The sequence below is a fragment of the Phacochoerus africanus genome, chromosome 6 (assembly GCF_016906955.1).
Source record: "Phacochoerus africanus isolate WHEZ1 chromosome 6, ROS_Pafr_v1, whole genome shotgun sequence".
Classification (NCBI taxonomy): domain Eukaryota; kingdom Metazoa; phylum Chordata; class Mammalia; order Artiodactyla; family Suidae; genus Phacochoerus; species Phacochoerus africanus.
The window spans coordinates 287,677-307,867 of record NC_062549.1 but is presented as its reverse complement, the minus strand read 5'-3'; the positions used below and the strand labels follow the sequence as shown (position 1 = coordinate 307,867).

General features: G+C 59.0%; 1 protein-coding gene across 4 annotated transcripts in view; it reads right to left on the bottom strand.

Annotated features, from left to right (window-relative positions):
* Window positions 1-442: 442 nt before the first annotated feature.
* The window catches only part of ARHGAP39 (Rho GTPase activating protein 39), a 66,320-nt gene continuing 46,571 nt past the window's right edge, over window positions 443-20,191 (bottom strand). For 2 of the 4 annotated variants that reach the window (XM_047785509.1, XM_047785510.1), the window contains exons 5-12: window positions 17,356-18,712; window positions 15,365-15,926; window positions 6,646-6,738; window positions 3,783-3,856; window positions 3,244-3,443; window positions 2,572-2,663; window positions 2,103-2,272; window positions 443-1,998 (exon numbers count right to left, since the gene is read on the bottom strand). In XM_047785509.1, coding sequence (XP_047641465.1) covers window positions 1,804-1,998; window positions 2,103-2,272; window positions 2,572-2,663; window positions 3,244-3,443; window positions 3,783-3,856; window positions 6,646-6,738; window positions 15,365-15,926; window positions 17,356-18,712 — 2,743 coding nt within the window. In that variant the 3' untranslated portion in view covers window positions 443-1,803. Of the gene's footprint in view, window positions 1,999-2,102; window positions 2,273-2,571; window positions 2,664-3,243; window positions 3,444-3,782; window positions 3,857-6,645; window positions 6,739-15,364; window positions 15,927-17,355; window positions 18,713-20,191 lie in introns of those variants that run through there. The other 2 variants (XM_047785511.1, XM_047785512.1) reach the window with 2 other exon arrangements.

Below are 20,191 nucleotides of genomic sequence, written 5' to 3'. Positions count from 1 at the left end.
TACCCCCCATACCGCTCCCACCCCTGCAATCTGGCAGGGCTTTCGCGTTCAAGTAGGTTTGTTTTGAATTTTGGGGGGGGGGCTGCACCCACAGCTTGTAGAAGTTCCCAGGCCAGGCATCGAACCCACGTTAAAACAACCCGAGCCACTGCAGCGACAACGCTGGATACTCAGCCTGCTGAACCTCCAGCGAACTCCAGGTTCAAGTGTGATACTCGGGTGCCTCACACCTTGCACACCAACCTGGAGCGTCCTCCTGGGCCCATCACCTCACCCTGGAGAAGCTGTCTTGCTCTCCCCCCACCCTCCATTTTTCCTTGGCCTGGCATTCCCCCTGATGCCGACCCTGACAACTGGCCACTGACAGCTGCCCAGCCCCCAACCCAGCCGAGCCAAGCCCTGCAGCAGCAGCAACTGGAAGGAATGGGAGGCAGAGCAAGGCTGGAAAGTGTCCATATGTACTTTATTCACACAAAGTGGTGTCACCTCTCGAGTCCATGCGTCAGAGTGAGAGTCTGTGGCTGGCCCCCCCCATCCACCCCAGGCCCTGAGACCACCAGACTGCAGATGCTCCCCAAGGGGACACTGGGGCTTGGCAGGGTGTTTTTGTTTTTAATAATAAATAAAAACTCAACTCTATAAAATATATATATATATAAACGGCGGAGAAATTAAGTTTTACAACAATTGGAACTCAAAATTCCAAAATGGAAAATGTACAAACGGAGAGCCTAGTTACCCCCCCCTCCACCCCCACCCCCAGCTCTGGCCTGGAGGAAGGGCATCCCTGGTGCCCCTCTGGTCCCCCAGCTGGGGCCCCTTCCTTCCATCTCCTGCAGGTCATCTCCTATGGGGAGAGGGCAGGGTTTGGATTCTGGACAGAGGCCAAGAGGGTGGAGAAGAAAACGGAGTGATATCGACTTGTTTGCAGAGGATGGGCAAGGGCGACTCAGAAATAAATAGCATTTGGGTTAAGACTATGTCATTAGCAAATTTAGTTCTTATAGCTTTCGCTCTATTTATATCTCTATACACAGGCGGGCTGGGTTGCAGGATAGAATCTGAATTTATAGTTACACGAAGAAAAAATACTCTTGCCCCTCCCCCACCCTGCCCCAAGAATGCCTGCCCAACCCTGCCCCACACCCCAGACTGCTTTGGTTTGGGGCCCCCTTCCCACCCAGAGAGAGCACACCAGGCCCTGGACCAGCTGAGCGCTGTTGAGGTGGTGGACAGCCCAGGGCCCTGGAGCTCCCAAACTCCTGTGCCCTCATCACGCTGGAGGCCACAGGTAGCAGGGGGTGAGGGTGGCGAGGGACTGGGGAGGGCAGAAGCTGCAGACCAGGAGACCAAGGGGGAGGGGGAGGGCAGAGGGGGAGACGGGGGCGGGGGGGGGGGGCAGCCGGGCTGGGCCCAGGCCAGGGAGCCCCAGGGAGGGCGGCTTGTGCTCTCGGCCCCGGCGGGGAGGGGCAGTGTCGCTTGGCTCCAGGAAACAGAAGGCACTTTTCTTGGCGCGAACCCGCGGTGGGCGATGGGTGGGGCAGTGCCCACCGACCCCGCCACAGAGGCGGGGGTGGGGGGCCAGAGGCGCCCTTCCCGCAGCCCCTCTGCCCTGGCTGTGCCCTCAGGCAAAGGGCCTGGGTGGGGGAAATGGGGGTTCCAGGGCTGGGGCGGGCATAGGCGGAGCCTGGCATGCTGCCTCCGCGGCTGGGGCGTTCCCTCCCCCCCTCCCCGCGTGCTCGCCTGCCCGGCGCGCGCCCGGGCAGGCTCTGTCCCCACCCTCGGTCCTTCGGCGCCCACGCGCTATAGCACGCCCTCCATGAAGCTGGTGTCCAGGTGCTGGATGAGCACGCGCAGAAAGGACATCTCCTTGCGAGTGTTCTCGAAGATGACACGCGGGTCGTCCGAGCGGCAGCGCAGGCAGTTGGGCGCCATCACCATGGCCAGGTTGCTGACATCCATCTTGGTGACGGCCACGTTGGCGGGCTGCACGAACACCTGCACGGGGGGGGGGACGGGCAGGGAAGGGCGGGTCGGCCGGGCTCGGGGCGGGGGAGGGGGCCGGTGAACGGCCGGGGGCGGGGGCGGGGGGCGCCGACTACCTGGAGGAAGCGGATGAGGTAGCACAGCACCAGACGGTTGATGCGGGGCAGCGAGTGCACCACGGCCACGGCGGCCTCGGGGCTCTCGTAGTGCGCGATGCACTGCTCGTAGAACTCGTGCGGGATCAGGGGCTCCTCCAGCTCCCGGTACCACAGCTTCAGCAGCGACGCTGCGGACACAGCGGGCGGGGTGCTCGGCGGGGCAGTAAGGGACCCGCCCCACCGGCAGCAAGAGAAGCGGGCTGCGTGTTGCAGGGGCCGGGCCGGGCCGGGCCGGGGCGGGGCGGGGGGCGGAAGCAGACGGTAAGGGCCAGTGGGCAGGCCAGAGCGAGGTGTCCAGGCAGCACCCTGGGCTGAGGGAGCAGCCGCGGAGGAGGCAGGCAGGAGGGTGTTCGTGCTGGCAATGGGCTTGGGAGTGGGCCCTTCACGACGGAAAGCAGGGAACGCTGCTGAGGGGCTGGGGGCTCACCTGGGACGTGGGGATCCTCCAGGCCCGTGGGCACTTTCCACTGGTCCACTTGTAGCTTCAGGGCATTGACCTCATCAATGTCCCCAGGCACTCTGCCGAGCACAGGGCAGGTCTCAGGGAGGAGGAGCTGGGCTTGCTTAGGGCCAGGGCCGCCTGGCCCCTGCCCCGTGCCCCAAGGCCACCGCTCCTCAACCATCTCCTAGCTGCGCCCATGCGGATCCCTTCCTCAGGATGGTCCCTGAGGCCCAAACCCGAAGCCTCCTTCCCCAGCTGTCCTTCTGGGCCCGGTAGGCATCGTGCCGGCAGGTGGCTGGCCACGTGCCAGCCCCCACGGGGCAGGGCTGTCAGCCTCACTTGCAGGTGACCCGTTGGCTGGGGACTACTGCATCTTTCCAGGCCCTGCCCGTGGCTGGCGTCCAAGTGCCTCCGGGCCCCTGGTGGCCATTTCTGCAGGGGCACTGTCCCTGGCTAGTTCTGCTGGTCAGGGTGGGCCCCCCTGCTGCCTGCCTCTCCTGGTCGAAGAGCCCCAGCCCTTCCACTCCCTCCAGGGGGCCGCTTGCTGCCTGCACGCGGGCCTCTGGCTGCTCTGGGGCAGTGGGCCCAGTGCCCAGCGGCCCCCGCCTGCTGGAGACGCCCAAGGCCCCCACACCCAGGGCCCAGGTGGTGGGGCACCTGAAGATGCCTTCTGTCTGGTCCCCGTTGAGCGCGAGCACCTCCTCAGACAGCCGGGTCTGCACCCAGGGCAGCTGCCGGTCCGGGTAACGCTCCTTCTGCATGCTCATGACCTCCTGCAGCGCGCTGCCGAACATGGACGGGCTGAAGACGGCGTTCTTGGCGTGCCGGATCTCCTCCACGTTGGGCTTCTTCAGCCCCTGCAGAGGCAGCCAGCTCTCTGTCCCATGGGACCCAGCCACCCTGCTCCCAGCCCGCCCTCCCCTCCCCCATCACCCTCTCATGCCTGTGACCCCCAGGCCTCTGCCTAGCCAGCATGGGCAGCGCCCTGGCTCCCTGGTCACTGGGGGGCCTCCTGCTGGGCCAGCTACAGCATCAGAAGCTTCGAGGGGTACCCCCTCTGCACCTTGAGCCTTTGACTGGCCCACCTGCCCCCTCCCCAGATACGCAGCTCCCACCTCCCTGTGGACCCTGTCTAGGCGTCGCCAGCACAGGCTGCCTGCCCACCTCTGCCCGGCTCTGCTGGGGGAAGTTCATACCTTCTTGGCCCCGGTCAGGGCTGCCTTCTGCAGCTTGTGGTAACAGTACTTGGCATATGTGCTTATTGCCACCCCTGGAAAAGAATGGTGCCGGTTGGCTTGGTGCGGATGTGTAGGAGCAGGGGTTGCGGGCCAACCAGTGACTAAGGGAGGAAGCAGCAAGAGAGGCGAGGAGAGGCAGCTCCTACAAGAGCCCTGGGGGTCCGGGCCAGCCTGGCCAGGCGCCTGCCCACTGCTTGCTCAGCGCAGGGGGTCCTCACCGCCCTGTTCAAACCCGCACGGACAGGCGTGGGGGGCACTTCCCTTGCTTTCAGAGGAGTGAGGCTGTGCCAGCCCATCCAACACTGCCCATGGCCAGGAAGGGCAGAGCCTGGTCCCGGCACCTCCAAGGCCTATGGTTCCTCCACCAGCTGGCCCTGGGGAGCCTCTGAGAAGGGTCATTTCCATGCACAGCAGACCTGAGGCACAGGGCCCACTACCTTGGGCCAGCACTGGGGCAGGAATTTTGGGCTGGCTGGACAGCAGGGGCAGCTCCTATGCAGCCCCGGGTGTGGGCCTCGGCCCTGGCTGGGGAGGGACGGCCATGGAGGAGACACCCCGTCTTGAGCCTGGGTTTCACTAGGAGGCAGTGCAGGGGGAGGACCCAGCTGGGGCTCTGCCTGAGGGCTGAAGGCAGTAGGAGGCCAGGTCGCCTTCCTCAGACCTGCCGCAGGCAGGAGTTCTGGCGGGTGGTCAGGGTGGGATGGCAGGGCCAGCATCCCAAGGGCAAGGACCTCAGGGCCCAGGGTTCTCCGGACTGGGGTGCTTGGAGGTGAAGGCAGGAGTGGAGAAGCAGCTGTCCTGGCCCCCAGGCAGGGAAGGAAAGGAGCGCAGCGAGGAGGACGAGCCCAGAGAAACCGCTCCTGCCACTACTGGGCCTGCCTGCTTGAGGCAGGCCTCTGGACTCACATCTCAAACCCAAACATGGAACCTTCTTTTAAAGGAAGCAGTTTCTCGAGATGTTTGAGGACAATGGGGTTCCTTGAACTGCAGTGTGAAGAACACAAACACCCATAAAACCTTTCCACTTCTAGTTACCACAAAGTGGTTGGCACCGTGCCCCATAGGGAGTCCTTTTTTAGAGTTCTCAAAATGAAAACATTTCTTCTAGATGTTTATTCCCTGGAGAGTCTGCCTCAGGTCCCTGGGGATTGACAGCCCCCTGGCAGAGAAGGCTGGTTGCAGCCTCTCATCAGCCATCTTGGGACACGGCACCTGGAACCTTCTGCCACTGGGCTGCACGGCCTCTGTGGGCAAGCTCTTGGCTCAGGGAGAGTGGATGGTGCTTGAGCAAACGGAACTTGGGCCGTGCCCTGACCAGCGACAGCCCACGGAGACTCTGAAGCAAGGCAGTGGGTGGCAAAGGCCTGGCACTCACCCAGTTTCCCTTGCTGGGGACACACCCACTCCTCCTCAGGGGAGGCCATCCTGGCTCTGGTTTTGGGGCCGGTTGGAGACATGCCCTGACTTCCCATCATGGGCTTCCCAGGGCTGCCACCGCTCACCTGCAATCTTGGTACAGCCTTTCCAGGCCTTAGTTTCCTTCTCGGTAGGATGGATAACACCTGTCTCATGGGTGCCTGTCAAGGGCTGACCTCAGGGTCTGGCAGGGAGAGAGGGCTCAGCGGCTGCCGCTGTCGAAGGCCCAGAAGCAGGGGCCAGGACTACAGTGTCTGCTGAGTGTGCTCGCGGCCAGCCCAGGGAGAGAGACCCTCGTGGTGGTGTGGGGTGCTCTGCTCCAAGCCTAGTGCCCCATTCTGGCCTTGTCGGGGTATGCCCACGCTCAGGGGGAGGAGAGTGGCCCACAGAACGACTGACAAGGCAGCTTTCCTAGAGCCTCTGCTGCTGGGCCGGGGCCCAGGCCTATAACTGGGCCTCAGGGCTCACGAGCCCAGGCCATAAGCCTCCAACGCCACTGGATGGGGCCAGAACCTGCCACCATTCGGCACTGATTCCGCTGGGTCCCAGAGCTCCAGGTCTCTGCTCCGGCCCCCTCGGGGCTCCAACTGTCCCAGGTCCACGAGAGCCTGCACCCTGTGCCCCTAGCCCCACTTCACCGCAGGAGCGAGACTCAAGCAGGAGCTTCGCATTCCTTCTGCTCCTGTCCCAGGTGAGAGGGGCCCACGGGCACACGGGGACCCGGGACTGGGGCGGGAAGCTTGCAGCCAGAGAGCCTCCCAGGGGGTGGGTGCCCAGGCGGAGTCCCAGAGCAAGGCAGGGCAAGGGTGGGCAAGAGGATGCTGGGGTGAGGCTGGTCCCAGGGCCCTGGTGGTAAGAGGGGACGCTGACATGACAGAAACGGACTACAGGCTCTCCTGGCAGGGGCGCACAACCTTGGGCCAACAGGGCTGCCCTGGAGCCTGCGCAGGGCTGGGGGTCCTGAGGAGCGGGGAGGGTGGGAATAATGCCTGGGCTGTGCTGGGGACCAGCAGGGAGGCAGGGCCAGGCTTGGCTCCCGGCCCCAGGGACAGCCTGGCCTGGAGATCAAGGCCAGGGAGGCACTCTGCACAGGGCGCTCCCTCACCCAACACTCTACTGGGGCGCCTCCAGCAGCCCTGGCCATCACATGCTCACACCCCTCCACGGAGATCTCAGCATGCAAGGCGAATCTGTTCTGAGGACCACGGAGAAGGGCGTGGGGCAGCTGTGGCCTCTGCCAGGAGCTGGTGATGACCGGGGCTCTCAGCTGCTCAGGAGGAGGCCTGATGGTTAGTGCCCCCCGCCCCTGCCCAGCCCAGAAGAGGTTAGACAGAGGCCAGGCGGCAGAGGCCAGAGAGCAGAGCTGTGCAGACGCAGCACACAGAGGCTGCGGGAGAGGCCCTACCATCTGGCTCCTCAACATAAGGCTTGGGTTTCTTTCTCAACTTGGACTTCTTCTTAGTGTTTCTTTCCAGAAGCTCTTTCATGTGCTGTGTCACTGGGGAGCAAACAGAGCGGTGAGGACCACAGAACACAGAGGGACATGGGCCCACGCAGGTCCCACACGTGGCTGGCGGGGAAGCCCTGGGCAGCTGGGAGTAGGAACCACCAGCCAATGCCCAGCCGGGAGCGGGGGCGGGGACCCCAGTCTGAGAGCGCTGGGGTGGGGGTGCCCTGCTCCCGCTCCTGGGGATGGGTGTGTGTGTGTGAAGGGGGGTTGCCAGGAAGGTGCCCCAGTGCCGTGGGGAGGGGGTATGGCCAGCTCCCGACCCTCCGGGGCCCTAGCCCAGCCATTGGGTTCCTGCAGGGCTACACCCCAGGGGCTGGGCTCCTGCGCGGGCACTTGGGGAGGCAGGGTCAGAGAGGGGAGGGGCCTGGCTCCCCTCTCAGGCTGATCTAGGCACCTCCCCCTCTGGACAAAAATAACTCAGCGCTGTTGACAGGGATGCTCCCTCCCCCATCCCAAGCTGGGGAGAGGTCTGAGGTGCCCACCACACCGAAGTGGATCCACTATCCCCGATAGTGGGCCCTCTTATCTGCATACATTATTGGTAATTCTTCTGAATGGAGCATCTGTCTACCCATTTCTTCATATCAGTATGGACTTAGGGATATTCATTCTGACTTCGGGTTATAATCCACTACGACTTTATTCTATTGCTCAAAGTGCTCCAGCTTTGGCCCCTGGTAGCTTTGTCTTGCGGCTTCCGTGTCCTGTGATGCACCCACCCTCTCCCCTTGTCCCACCAGCATCTCCCCACTCTTGGCACTATAGCTTGCACATCCCCTGCCCCGGCCCAAGAACCAAGTGTTTCTTTTCCAAAGAGTCTGGTCCGTAGAATGGAAAACGGTATCAGAAACCAAGATCTGGGGCCAGGTGTGCTCACTGCTGTTGGGCTGTCACTGCTTCCAGGCCTACAGCAACGCAGGATCTGAGCTGCGTCTGTGGCTTACACTGCAGCTCGCGGCAGCACCAAATCTTTAACCCACTAGGCAAGGCCAGGGATCAAACCCACGTCCTCATGGATATTAGTTGGTCTTCCTTCCTTCCTTCTTTCTTTTGTGTGTGTGTTGTTTTGTCTGTCTTTTCTAGGGCCACACCCATGGCAAGTGGAGGTTCCCAGGCTAGGGGTCTAATCAGAGCTGTAGCCACCAGCATACACCAGAGCCACAGCAATGCCAGATCCAAGCCGTGTCTGCAACCTACACCACAGCTCTTAGCAACGCTGGATCCTTAACCCACTGAGCAAGGCCAGGGGGATCGAACCTGCAACCTCAGGGTTCCTAATTGGATTTAACCACTGAGCCATGACAGGAACTCCTCTTTCTTTCTTCTTTTTAGGGCCTTGCCCACAGCATATGGACGTTCCCAGATGAGGGGTCAAATCAGAGCTATAGTTGCCAGCCTACGCCACAGCCACAGCAACTCAGGATGGAAGCCATGTCTGTGGCCTACGCCACCGCTTACAGCAACGAAGGATCCCTGACCCACTGAGTGAGACCAGAGATCAAAGCCACATCCTCATAGACACCAGCCAGGTTTTTTTGGGGTTTTTTTGGTTTGTTTGTTTTTTCCCGGCTTTTTGCGGCCAAACCTGTGGCGTAGAGTTGTTTGTTGTTGTTGCTGTTGTTTTCTCTTTTGTCTTTTTAGGGCCACACCCTCAGCATGTGGAGGTTCCCAGACTAGGGGGTGAATCGGAGCTGTAGCTGCCAGCCTACATACACCACAGCCACAGCAATGCTGGATCCGAGCCACATCTGTGACCTACACCACAGCCCACAGCAATGCCAGATCCTTAACTCACTGAGCAAGGCCAGGGATTGCACCCGCATCCTCACGGATACTAGTCCTGTTCGTTAACCACTGAGCCGTGAAACTCCACTGTTGTTTTTTGAAAAGATTCTGTCAAATGCTTCTTCTACCTTTACTGAGATGATCACATGGTTTTTCTTTGTTGCCCTGTTGAGATGGCAAATTATATTGATTCATATTTGAATGTTAAACCAAAATGTCTTTACTTAGATAAACTCCACTTATTCAAGATGCATTATCCTTTTGATATATTGTTGGATTCAATTTGCTAAAATACTGTTAGCAATTTTTGCCTTATGCTCATGAGGGATACTATCTGTGCTTTTTTTTTTTTTTCTTTTCAAATTTTTGTAAATGTCCTTTTTAAAAATTTCTTCGGTCTTTTTGTCTTTTCAGGGCAGCACCCAAGGCATATGAAGGCTCCCAGGCTAGGGGTCCAATTGGAGCTATAGCCTCCGGCCTACACCACAGCTTACGGCAACGCCAGATCCTTAACCCACTGAGCGAGGTCAGGGATTGAACCCACAACCTCGTGGTCCCTAGTCGGATTCACTTCCGCTGCGCCAGGTCGGGAGCTCCTTAATGTCCTTTTCTAATTTTGACGCAGAGTGAATTGGGAAATACTCCTTCACATCAAAGAATTGCTACACAAACATGAGATGTTTGATAGCATTCACCAATGAAGCCGTCTGGGCCTGGATTTCCTTTGTGGCAAAGTTTTAAAGTACCTATTTAATTTAATAGATGTGATTTCTTTTTTTGGTGATTTATTTTGTATTGAGTGATCTTCGGTAGTTTGCCTTTCAAGGAATCTGTCCACTTCCTCTAAATTGTCAAATTTACTGGCATCAAGTTCATAGTATTTCCTTATTATCCTTTTAACATCTGTTGAATCTGTAGTGATATCATCTCTCATTCTTCATATTGGTGATTTACGTCTTCCTTTTATCCTTAGTCTAGCTGGAGGTTTATTAATTTCATTCATCCTCTCAAGTAATCACCTTTTTGTTTCATTGATTTTCTGCATTGCTTTTTCTTTTTTTCTTTCATAGATTTCTATTCTGATTTTATTTCCTTTCCTCTGCTTACTTTTGGCATAATTTCTGCTCTTTTTTTAAAGTGTCTTAAAGTAGGAGATGAGATCATTGATTTGAGATATTTCCTAATACGGACATTTAGGTGCTATAAATTTCCCTATAAGAATTGCTTTGGCTGCATCATACAAATTTTTTTTTAATGGCCACATCCATGGCATATGGAAGTGCCCAGGCCAGGGACTGAATGAGCCACAGCTGCAACCTATGCTGTAGCTATGGTAATGCCTGGTCTTTTAACGCAATGTGCCAGGCCAGGGATCAAAGCTGCACCTCTGCAGAAACCTGAGCTGCTGCAGCTGGATTCTTAAGCCACTGCAAAGAGCAGGAACTCCATGCAGCACACAAATTTTAATGTGTTTTGTTTACTTTTTTTTTTTTAATTTCAAAATACCTTTTTTGTTTCTTTTTCTTTTTTTTTTTGTCTTTTTGCTATTTCTTTGGGCCGCTCCCACGGCATATGGAGGTTCCCAGGCTAGGGGTCGAATCAGAGCTGTAGCCACCGGCCTACGCCAGAGCCACAGCAACGTGGGATCTGAGCCACGTCTGCAACCTACACCACAGCTCATGGCAACGCCGGATCGTTAACCCACTGAGCAAGGGCAGGGACCAAACCTGCAACCTCATGGTTCCTAGTCGGATTCGTTAACCACTGCACCACGACGGGAACTCCTGTTTCTTTTTCTTTTTAGGGCTGCACCTGCAGCATATGGAAGTTCCCAGGCTAGGAGTCGAACTGGAGCTACAGCTGCTGGCCCACCCCAGACACAGCAACACCAGATCTGAACTGCATCTGCCACCTACACCACAGCTCACAGCAACTCCTTAACCCACTGAGCGAAGCCAGGGATGGAACCAGCATTCTCATGGATACTACTCAGCTTCTTTTTTTTTGTCTTTTTTTTTTTTTTTTTTTTTTTGCTATTTCTTGGGCCGCTCCCTCGGCATATGGAGGTTCCCAGGCTAGGGGTCGAATCGGAGCTGTAGCCACCGGCCTACGCCAGAGCCACAGCAACGCGGGATCTGAGCCGCGTCTGCGACCTACACCACAGCTCACGGCAACACTGGATCGTTAACCCACTGAGCAAGGGCAGGGACCGAACCCGCAACCTCATGGTTCCTAGTCGGATTCGTTAACCACTGCGCCATGACGGGAACTCTATTTTTTTTGTTTTGTTTTGTTTTGTTTTGTTTTTTTGATGTGCTCAGCTTCTTAACCTGCTGAGCCACAACAGGAACTCCTCAAAAAACCTTCTCACTTCCCTTTTCACTTTAATTTAACCCATGGATTATTCAGTAGTATCTTCTTCTTCTTCTTCTTCTTCTTCTTCTTCTTTTTCCAGCCACGCCTACAGCATGCAGAACTTCCTGGGCCAAGGATCAAGTCCACACCACAGCATCGACCTGAGCCACAGCAGTGACAACACTGGATCCCTAGCCTGCTGAGCCACCCGGGAACTCCTGATTCAGTAGCATGTTCTTTTCTGTGTGCATTCTTTTTAGGGTCTCGACTGTGGCATATGGAAGTTCCCAGGCTAGGGGTCAAATCAGAGCTGTGCTGCAGCTGCCAGCCTGCACCACAGCCAGAGCAAGGCCAGATCCAAGCCGCATCTGTGACCTATGCCTCAGCTTGCGCCAACACCAGATCCTTAACCCACTGAGTGAGGCCAGGGATCAAACCTGCATCCTCATGGATACTGGTCAGATTCTTAACCAGCTGAGCCACAAAAGGAACTCCCAGTAGTATGTCTTTTAGTTTCCAAATACTCAGGGATTTTCCAGGTAGCTGTGTTGCTGATTGCCGACTTAATTCCACTGTGGTTAGAGAACACACTTTCTATGACTCGCATTCTTTGACCTTTATTGAGACTTGTTTTATGGCTCAGAAAATGGCCTATTTTGAAAACATGGCTGAGATCTGAGTCCCGGCGTTCTGGGTCCAGAGTCTTTAACTTCCACTACTCCACGGTAGCCACTTTGTTTCTTTTGTTTTCAGCACCAGGGTCATTCCCACTGCCACACCACTGCCGGCGGAAGCTGGCTCCACGTACTGCTGAGCTTTTAGCGTCTGCTACCTACTTAAGTGTCTTAGCTTCTCCACCACCTATGTGGAAATCCACCTTTCCGGGTCTGCCAAGTCAGTTTTCAGCCACTGTTCATGTGCTTTTCAGTTTCCAAAACAGAGTTGTTCTTCCTCTTCCATACTTTTTGTTCAGATGGGTTTTAAAATTTTTATTGTAATAAAATATACATAACATAAAATTTGCCATTTTAACCATTTTTAATTGTACAGTTCATGGTATTAATTACATTCATGTTAGTGTGAAACCATCACCACCACTCAGCTCCAAAACTTGTTCATCTTCCAAACAGAAACTGTACACATCACAAAATAACTCTCCCTTTCCCCCTCCCCCTCATCAACGGCGCCCACCATTCTGTCTCTGCCTCTGACTCCTTTAGGGACCTCACGTGAGTAGATTCATACAGTACCTGTGCTTTTGTGTCTAGCTTATTTCACTCAGCATAACGTCGTCAAGGTTCACCTATGTCGTACTCTGTGCCAGGACTGCCATCCTTCTTTAGGCGGAATGTTCCGCAGTCTGCGTCGACCACATTTGATTTATCTACGTATCCATCGATGGGTACTTGGGTTGCTTTCTGCCTCCTGGCTGTTGTGAGTATGCTGCTATAAACATGGATGTACAAATACCCGTTCATGTCTCTGTTTTCAATTATTTTGGACATATACCCAAACGTGGAATTGCTGGATCCTATGATAACTCTTTTTTTTTTTTTGGTCTTTTATCTTTTTAAGGCTGCACCTGCGGCATGTGGAGGTTCCCAGGCTAGGGGTCAAAATGGAGCTACAGCTGCTGGCCTACACCACAGCCACAGCAACATGGGATCCAAACCGCATCTGCGACCTACAACACAGGTCACAGCAATACCGGATCCTTAACCCACTGAGCCACGAAGGGAACTCCAGATAATTCTTTTTATTTTTTGCTTCTTAGGGCCGCACTCGTGGCATATAGAGGTTCCCAGGCTAGGGGTCTTATTGCAGCTACAGCTGTCAGTTTACGCCAGAGTCACAGCAACGCAGAATCTGAGCCACATCTGCAACCTACACCACAGCTCAGAGCAACACCGGATCCTTAACCCCCTGAGCAAGGCCAGGGATTGAACCCGCAACCTCATGGTTCCTAGTCGGATTTGTTTCCGCTGCGCCATGACAGGCACTCCTATGATAATTCCATCTTTAATTTTCTGAGGAACTGCCATTCTCTTTCCCATAGTGGCTGTATCATTTTACATTCCCTTGGGAGGTTTTTGTTTTTCTGCCTTCAAGAACCTCCTTCACTGTTCCTTCATTAGGAGATCAAGGTGGAGTGTAGATAAACGCATGTGCTCAGTCTGCCGTCTCTGCCCGGGAACCGGGTTGTGCCGAATGCATGGATGCACACACAGTGAACGCCCTCAGTCTCCTGACGTGCTCCCTGTGGAGCAGATGGGAAAGCTGCAGTCTGCTGTGTCCACTACCAAGCACCCCTGTGACGCCTGTGCTGAGAGCCTGCTCAGGGAGGTCCATCGGAAACAAACGGTGAAGTCAATTGGTGGTGGCTGGCACGAAAGTGACCATGCGTAAGCCGAGGCTAAGGCTGGCAGCCTGGGGTTCACTGTGTGGTCCCTTGGGGTGGCGACCACACAGCAGATATCACACAGGTGCTGGCAGACAAATCAAGGGCATCTGAGGCCAAGGAAGGCAGCGAGGCTCAGGGTGAGGTACCGCACACAGAGCCGGGCTCAGAACCCCCCTCGCTGTCACTGCCAGGACAGACTCTGTCTCCTTTGTCTCCGCACGGGCTGTCTTCCTGAGCTGCTGAGGCCTGCCTGCCTGACCAAGAGCCAGCACCCCTGTTCTTGATAAGGGCCGGCAGGAGGGAGTGGAGGCCCTTCTCGGGCCTCAGCGATGAGCAGGGCTTGGCATCAGACGCCCACCCAGGTCTGGAGACAGGGCTCTGGCTGGAGGGCAACCCTGGGCCACAGAGGTGAGACCAGATCGTCACACAGCCCTGAGGCAGACTCAGGTCCAGCTGGAGGGATCACGCAGACCAGTGTGGTCTGAGGGCAGAGACCTCACGGTGCTCTGAGACCACCTGGGCCTCAAAACCACCGCTGCCCAGGCTGACCCTGGGCTCTCTCAGTCTGGCCCCCTGCCGCACAGGGGCTGGATGAAGATGCATGAACCTCTGCGCTGATGGCAGTGTCCTGATACTGCTGGACAGTATCCAATCCCCAGGGAAGCCCTGGTCAGGGATGAGGACGCCTAGAGCATCCGGCCTCCATGCACGCCCACTCGCCTTCCGCTGAGCAGGTGCTCCCGAGCCCTGAGGGTTGCATGCTGAGCGGTGGCCACCCACCTCCGAGCCTGTCGCTCAGGGCAGTGACATTTCCAGGCCTTTTTGGAAAAGGTCTCAGTGAACTCTGAAGCCAGTGGGGGCCCATCCGCTCCTGGAAAGGTCTAAGAAGACAGGCTGTGGGTCTCCACGTGGCAAGGAGCTGCCTGAGGAGGCCTGTCTGCTTCAAAACCTGCATGCCTGAGTGAGCTCATGGCGCCCACGTGGCTGACCTGCTGCACGGAGCTTCTGCTTCTCACACTTTTCCTGGGACCCGCCATTGCCCTGCAACCTCAACCCTGGGTGCACGCACACCTTGGCCCCTCACGCTTGGGCTGGGGCACGGCCCAGGCCAGACCAGCATGGATGGCCACTCCCACAGAGCGATCTGTGGCACGTATGACCCAGAGGCTGTGTGAGCGCGTGAGTGTGAGCGTGCACATGTGTGTCAAGATGTCGGCTCCATTGCTGTGCCCGGAGGACATTCATGCATGGCGGGGGGCGGGGGGGGGGGGGGCGGGTGGCGCTGCTGCACCGGCAGATGCTGCCTACGGCCCTGGCCCCAACCCCATTCTGACCAGCCTAGGACAAGCTCACCTGGCTGGCAGGCCCATGGCCTGGAGTCCGCCTTCCAGGGGGCTGGGCCCAGATGGCCCCACTGTGACCTCCAGGAGCCCCAGGCAGATACAGCCTTGTGCTTGGCCCCAGGTGGCCGCCAGCAAGCGGACTCCTATGACAAGTCCTGCCCTCTGACCCTTGGGCAGCTCGGGGCCAGCTCAGCTCACAGCGCCCCAATGGCCTGCTGCTCACTTCAGACGCGGTGCTGGGCCATGCACCCGGGCCCCTCCCTGCTCTCAGGAACCCCCCACCGAGACAGCCACCAGGATGGCATGAACCTGGCCAGAGCAGGGTGATCAGCCTTCAGGCTGCATGATGGCTGAAAAAAAAAACAGTAATTGCACACAGGCCAACTGGCCTCCAGGGTGACCAGGCTGGTGGCCTCAGAACAGAGTGGATGCTGCTGGCAGAGTCCCCCCACCTGACAGCCTGTGGCCAGGGACTCTATGCTGTGATGGCCTGTGGCTCTTCTCGGGGCCTCGATGCCAAGAAGGGGCTCCTTGAGGACCCCACATCCGCATGGCGACGGCGACCCAGGAGGTGGCCCTGGGGACGTGTGTCTGCCTGGAGACGCTGCATTCGATTTCACGTCCCTGCTGCTGCCAGGTGCCACCCTGCACTGGCAGGAAGCTCTCGCCACAGCCCTCGCTCGAGCTGGTGGCAGAGCCCAGGGGGCCCGGCCCCCGCAGGGGGTCTTACCTTTGGTGTCATTGACGGGGTCCATGTGCCGGTAGATGTAACCCTCCAGGTAGGAGTGGAACTTGGGTGTGGGTGGGAAGAAGGCCAGGCAGATGGCCATGAGCTCCCAGCCGCGGGCCAGGCTCTCCAGGCGGAAGTTCTCCGTGGTCTGCCGGCACAGCTGGATGTACAGCTCGTCCCGCAGGCCCTGCACGCTCCAGCCTTTGGTGGCGACCTCCAGGGCCACGTGCAGCGGGTCCGCCTTGGCGCGCCGGTCGCCCATGTACATCTGGATCAGCTTGAAGACCTCGCAGGCCTCCTTCTTCACGTGGCGGTCGCTGGTCACGATCATGGGCTTCTTGATGGACTCGCTGCTCCAGGCCAGCATGTTGGCGATGGACACCCTGCGCCGGAAGAGGCCCTGCGTGTGCTTGTTGAAGTGCTTGGAGGCCCAGTTCTCGATGTCGGTCTCTGAGGACGGCTTGCGCAGCGTGAAGGTGGGGAACACGCAGCTGGCGCTGGGCATCACGCTGCGGGCCTGCCGGCTGCTCTCAAACTGGGCGCAGGTGCCGAGGTCTTCAGACTGGGAAGGCAGAGAGGCGGTGAGGGGCCGCGCCCCGCTGGACCCAGAGAAGCCCCTCCTCTGCCTCGACCCTCTGGGGGAGCTCACCCGGGGCCAGAAACCAAGGGTTGAGGTCCGGCTCGGTTCTGGGGGCGGAAGGAGCCGCACGTGGGTGCATCAGCTTCTCAGGTGGCTGCAGCCCCAGGGGGAGTGTGCTGGGGGGTGCTCCCCGAGGCAGGAGGCCAGGACCTGGCGTGGGTAGGGCAGGGCGCTGCCTCCTCCCAGCCCCGCTGGAGCCATCTGGCTCCAGCTGGCTCAGACGGGAAGAGCAGCCACGTGCCCACGGGATACCCAGGTGCAACGGTGGACAGCAAAACACAGGTCTCTCTGGGCTCACGGGGCTGCCTGTCCTCCCTGCCCCGTGCCCCTCTCCCCAGCAAAGATACTGAATGGAGTTGTGGGCCCCGAGGGGGGCCATGGGCTGCAGTCCTCCCCTCATCTCTGGAACGGCCTCGGCCCTCGCACAGCCCCTCACTTAGTACTCTTCAGGGGCTCCCACCACCTCTGTCAGGAGGAGGGCTCTTGCCCCACACAGGCTCTGGCCTCCCCAGCCTATGGTCCCGGGCAGTGCCAGGTGCAGGCGTTGCTCAGGCCCTGGAAGTCACATGCAGGGAGCTGCGCACTCATCCTCCGCCGGCACCTCCCCGCATCTGTCCCACTGTCCCCCGTGTAAGAAACACGGCTCCGAGCTCTCCAGTATGGGGGTGCACCAGGGTGGGCATGTCTTCCCCAGATGGCCTGCAGGTGGACTGAGGAGCCCGACCCGGGGAGGCCCTCTGGCCACTGCCAGCTCAGAGCAGATGCCAGGGCAGACCCTCAGCCTCAGCCTTGTGCAGCAGATGGGCGTGGAAGTCCAGGGCCCGGGAGGTGCGAGTCAGGACACAGATCGACACCGAGCCTTGAGCAGCACGCTCCTCGCACATGACCTGGACGGAAGGGGCCCGGGGTCCCCAGGGCCTTGGACGTCCACACCTGGTGCCGACAGGGCAGACACGCCAGTCGGGGCTTCCGCTTTGGCTCCAGCTACTGCCTGGGGTTCTGGGAGCCACGTGTCAGGTGTCCGGTCTCCCTGAATGTAGAAGCCACACTCCGGATGGGCTCAGAGCCACCCAGGGAGCAGGTGAGGCTCTACCTGAACAGCACGTCACCTGAGGGCCTGCGCACATGTGGGAGGTCAGAAACTCGGGGCTCAACGTGTGGGTGGCTGCCACTGTGGCCTGAAATGAGGACATGGCCTCCAGCCCCCGGTGACTGGGCAGCACTGGCTGGGCCTCGCTAGGAGCTGGGGTGAGAGGTCCCGGTGCTGGTGGAGGACTCGGGGGCATCTTCTCTGTCCTCACGCCCGCCCCACCCACCCCTGCCCAGGGACCTGCCCGCGCTGCGCCCCTACCTGTGAGGGGTGGAGGTAGGGCTCCGGGGAGGCCAGGCTGGTCTGCACAGACACGCTCTTCTCCAGCAGGGCCTGGGGGAAGGTGAGCCTGTCCAAGGCGCCCCTCTGCCAGTGCTTGCTCTCCTGCTGGGCCAGCGCCTCGTCCTCGCTGAAGGCGCGGACCACAGGCCCAGGCATGGGCAGCGGCACGGCCCCGTCGCTCTCGTAGCCTGAGCCATCCTGCTGAGAGTCCCAGCTGCCCCTCTGCTTCATGTGCAAGTGGGCCTGCTGTGCCTCCCAGGCCAGCCGGGCCTGCGCCAGGAAGGGCTCAGCCATGCCCCGGGCCCCGTCCACCTCACCGGCCTTGCCCTCTGTGCGCTTCGTGGGCGCCAGGCTGGGCCCGCACAGGGGCCGCTCCTCGGTCAGGGGCTGCTCACTGAGCAGGTCGCGGTCCCCAGGGCCTTCGGTGGACGAGGTGCTGGGGGCGTGGCACAGAGAAGGGTTCCTGCTCTTCCTCTTGCGTGTGCCGGGGGAGTAGCCCGTCGAGGACATGGTGTCCTGCTGGCTGGACCAGGACATGGCATCGTCCTGAGCCTGGGGCAGTGGTGTGGGCAGCTGGGTGTGCCGCAGCTCGGGGCCCTCCATGCTGCTGTAGTCCCCGGAAGTGATGCCCAGACGCTGGTCCCGCAGCAGGCAGGGGCTGGGCTGCAGGGAGAGCGAGCCGCCACCAGGGTTGGGCGTGTACTTGTGCCGCGGGCCTGTGCGCAGCTTGGGGCTGGAGCCGGCCTGCTCCACATACACCAGCTGCCGCACGTACTCCTTGCCCGCGGGGCTGTACTCCAGGCTCAGGTAGCGCTCAGGGCACTTCTGCCTGGTGAGCACCAGCTGCTGGTAGGGCGAGGCCGAGGCCTGCTTGGGTGGCTTGCGGCCGGGAGACCTCTGGGGCGAGCCGGCCTGATAGCCCCCGCCGGCCTCATACTGCACGTCCATGGGGGGCTCGTCGTAGATGGGGGCCTGGTACTCCACAGGAGGCTCCTCGTAGAGGGGGGGCTCGTAGGCGTAGCGTGGGGAGGGGGGCTGCGAGTCACCAGCAGGCTTGCGGGGCTGGGCCAGCAGCGGGGAGCAGCTCCCGAGCTCAGCCCTCTTCAGGAAGGGTGATGGCCTCCGGTCAGAAAAGAAGACAGGGCCGTCCGCCTCGGGGGTGAAGGTCTGCAGGCTGGGTGAGTGCTGCCCCCCAGAGGGCCTGCGGGGGCGACCACCGGGCTGGCTGTCCAGGGGGTAGCCGTTGCCCTGGGGGGAGAGGAAGCTGGGCTCCCTGTCGGCAACTTTGATGAGCATGCGCTCCTTGGTGCCCGAGTTCCAGCGGAGGGAGGACGTCCTGGGGGGAGGGACAGGTTACCTGGGCGGTGGGTGACCCAGGAGGTCTGGGGGGGGGGCCAGTTTCCTGGGGGAGGCCCTGGGCGGAGGCGGGGGGTGGGGAACAGGTTACCCAAGGGAGGTGGAAATCTGGCCCCTCTGCCAGGCTGGCCCCATGACCCACCTGCCTGGACCTCATGGGTGTCTGAAGTCAGGGCCCAGAAGGCCTGGTCATTTCTCACTGTCCCCTGGCTCAGGGCAGGTTGTGGAGGTCTGGTACTTGCCAGGGGGTTGCTGTGATGAGCTCTGTACCTTACCTTAATTTTTTTTTTTTTTTCTTTTTTGGCAGCCCCGTAGCATATGGAGTTCCCAGGCCAGGGGCCCTATCTGAACTGCATTTGTGACCTACATCACAGCTGTGGAAACGCTAGGTACTTCAACCCACTGTGCTGGGTCAGGGATCGAACCAACGTCCTGGTGCTGCAGACGCCGAGGATCCCACTGCGCCACAGTGGGAACTCCCAGCCGTGCAGCTTTCACTGCTGAGGCCTTGACCCCTGGTCTGTGCGGCTGAACTAGCTGCCCTCCGGCCCCGGGGCCTCCCCCAAACCTGTGGCCGCCGTCCGTGGTGACTCCCTGCAAGGGCCTGAGTGTGCCTCTGAGCTGGGTCCAGTCCAGAACCAGGCAGAGAACTACTCTTGTACAGACTCCTAGAGGCTTCACCGCTGGGCTCAACACCTGCGCTGCTCCCACCCGGAGGAGCAACCTCGCCCCTTGCGCAGCAGTCTCTCGGGCCCTGGTCTGCACACACAGAGGCTCCTGTGACTCCGGCCACCGTCAGCGCTCTTTACCTGGACAGAGTTGATAAAACTGCCCTCTGCCGCCTGCCCCTGTGCCTGCCTGGAAAAGCCTGCATCAGGCTAAGGAACCCACAGCCACAAGGAGTTGTAGGGCCCAAATCCTGGCCTCTCCACCCTGTGCAGTGTGGGGTGGGGGCACACAGGCCGTCCGGCATCTTCTAGGCCTAACGGGTAAGGACATGGGTGACACTGCCCGAGGGGATACACGCGCTTGACCACACACGCATCCCACAGTTGTTCCTGCCACGACGGGCTGGTCCAGGAGTCCAGGAGAGACGAGCACAGCTCGCCTCTGCCACCCACGCTCCCCTCCAGAGACCTTGGCTGCTTGGAGGGCTTTCTTTTCATATTTGGTTTTCAGAACATAAGCTTTGGTGTCTGGGATTTATAGCAGTTCAACCTGCGGCCAGACGACTTTGATGGTTTTTGGAATCGGTATCTTTCAAATGCTATTTTGATCCTATTTCCTCTCTCTTCTTTTCTGGGAATCAACTACACTCTTCTTCACTTGTGTGCCAGACGGCTTCAGGCACTCCTCTGTATTCCCATCCCACACAGCAGACGCTTTTCTCCGCTCTACCTTCCAAGCTACTAATTTTCTATTCTCAGCCATTTTTAAACTGCCCTTACACCCATCTATG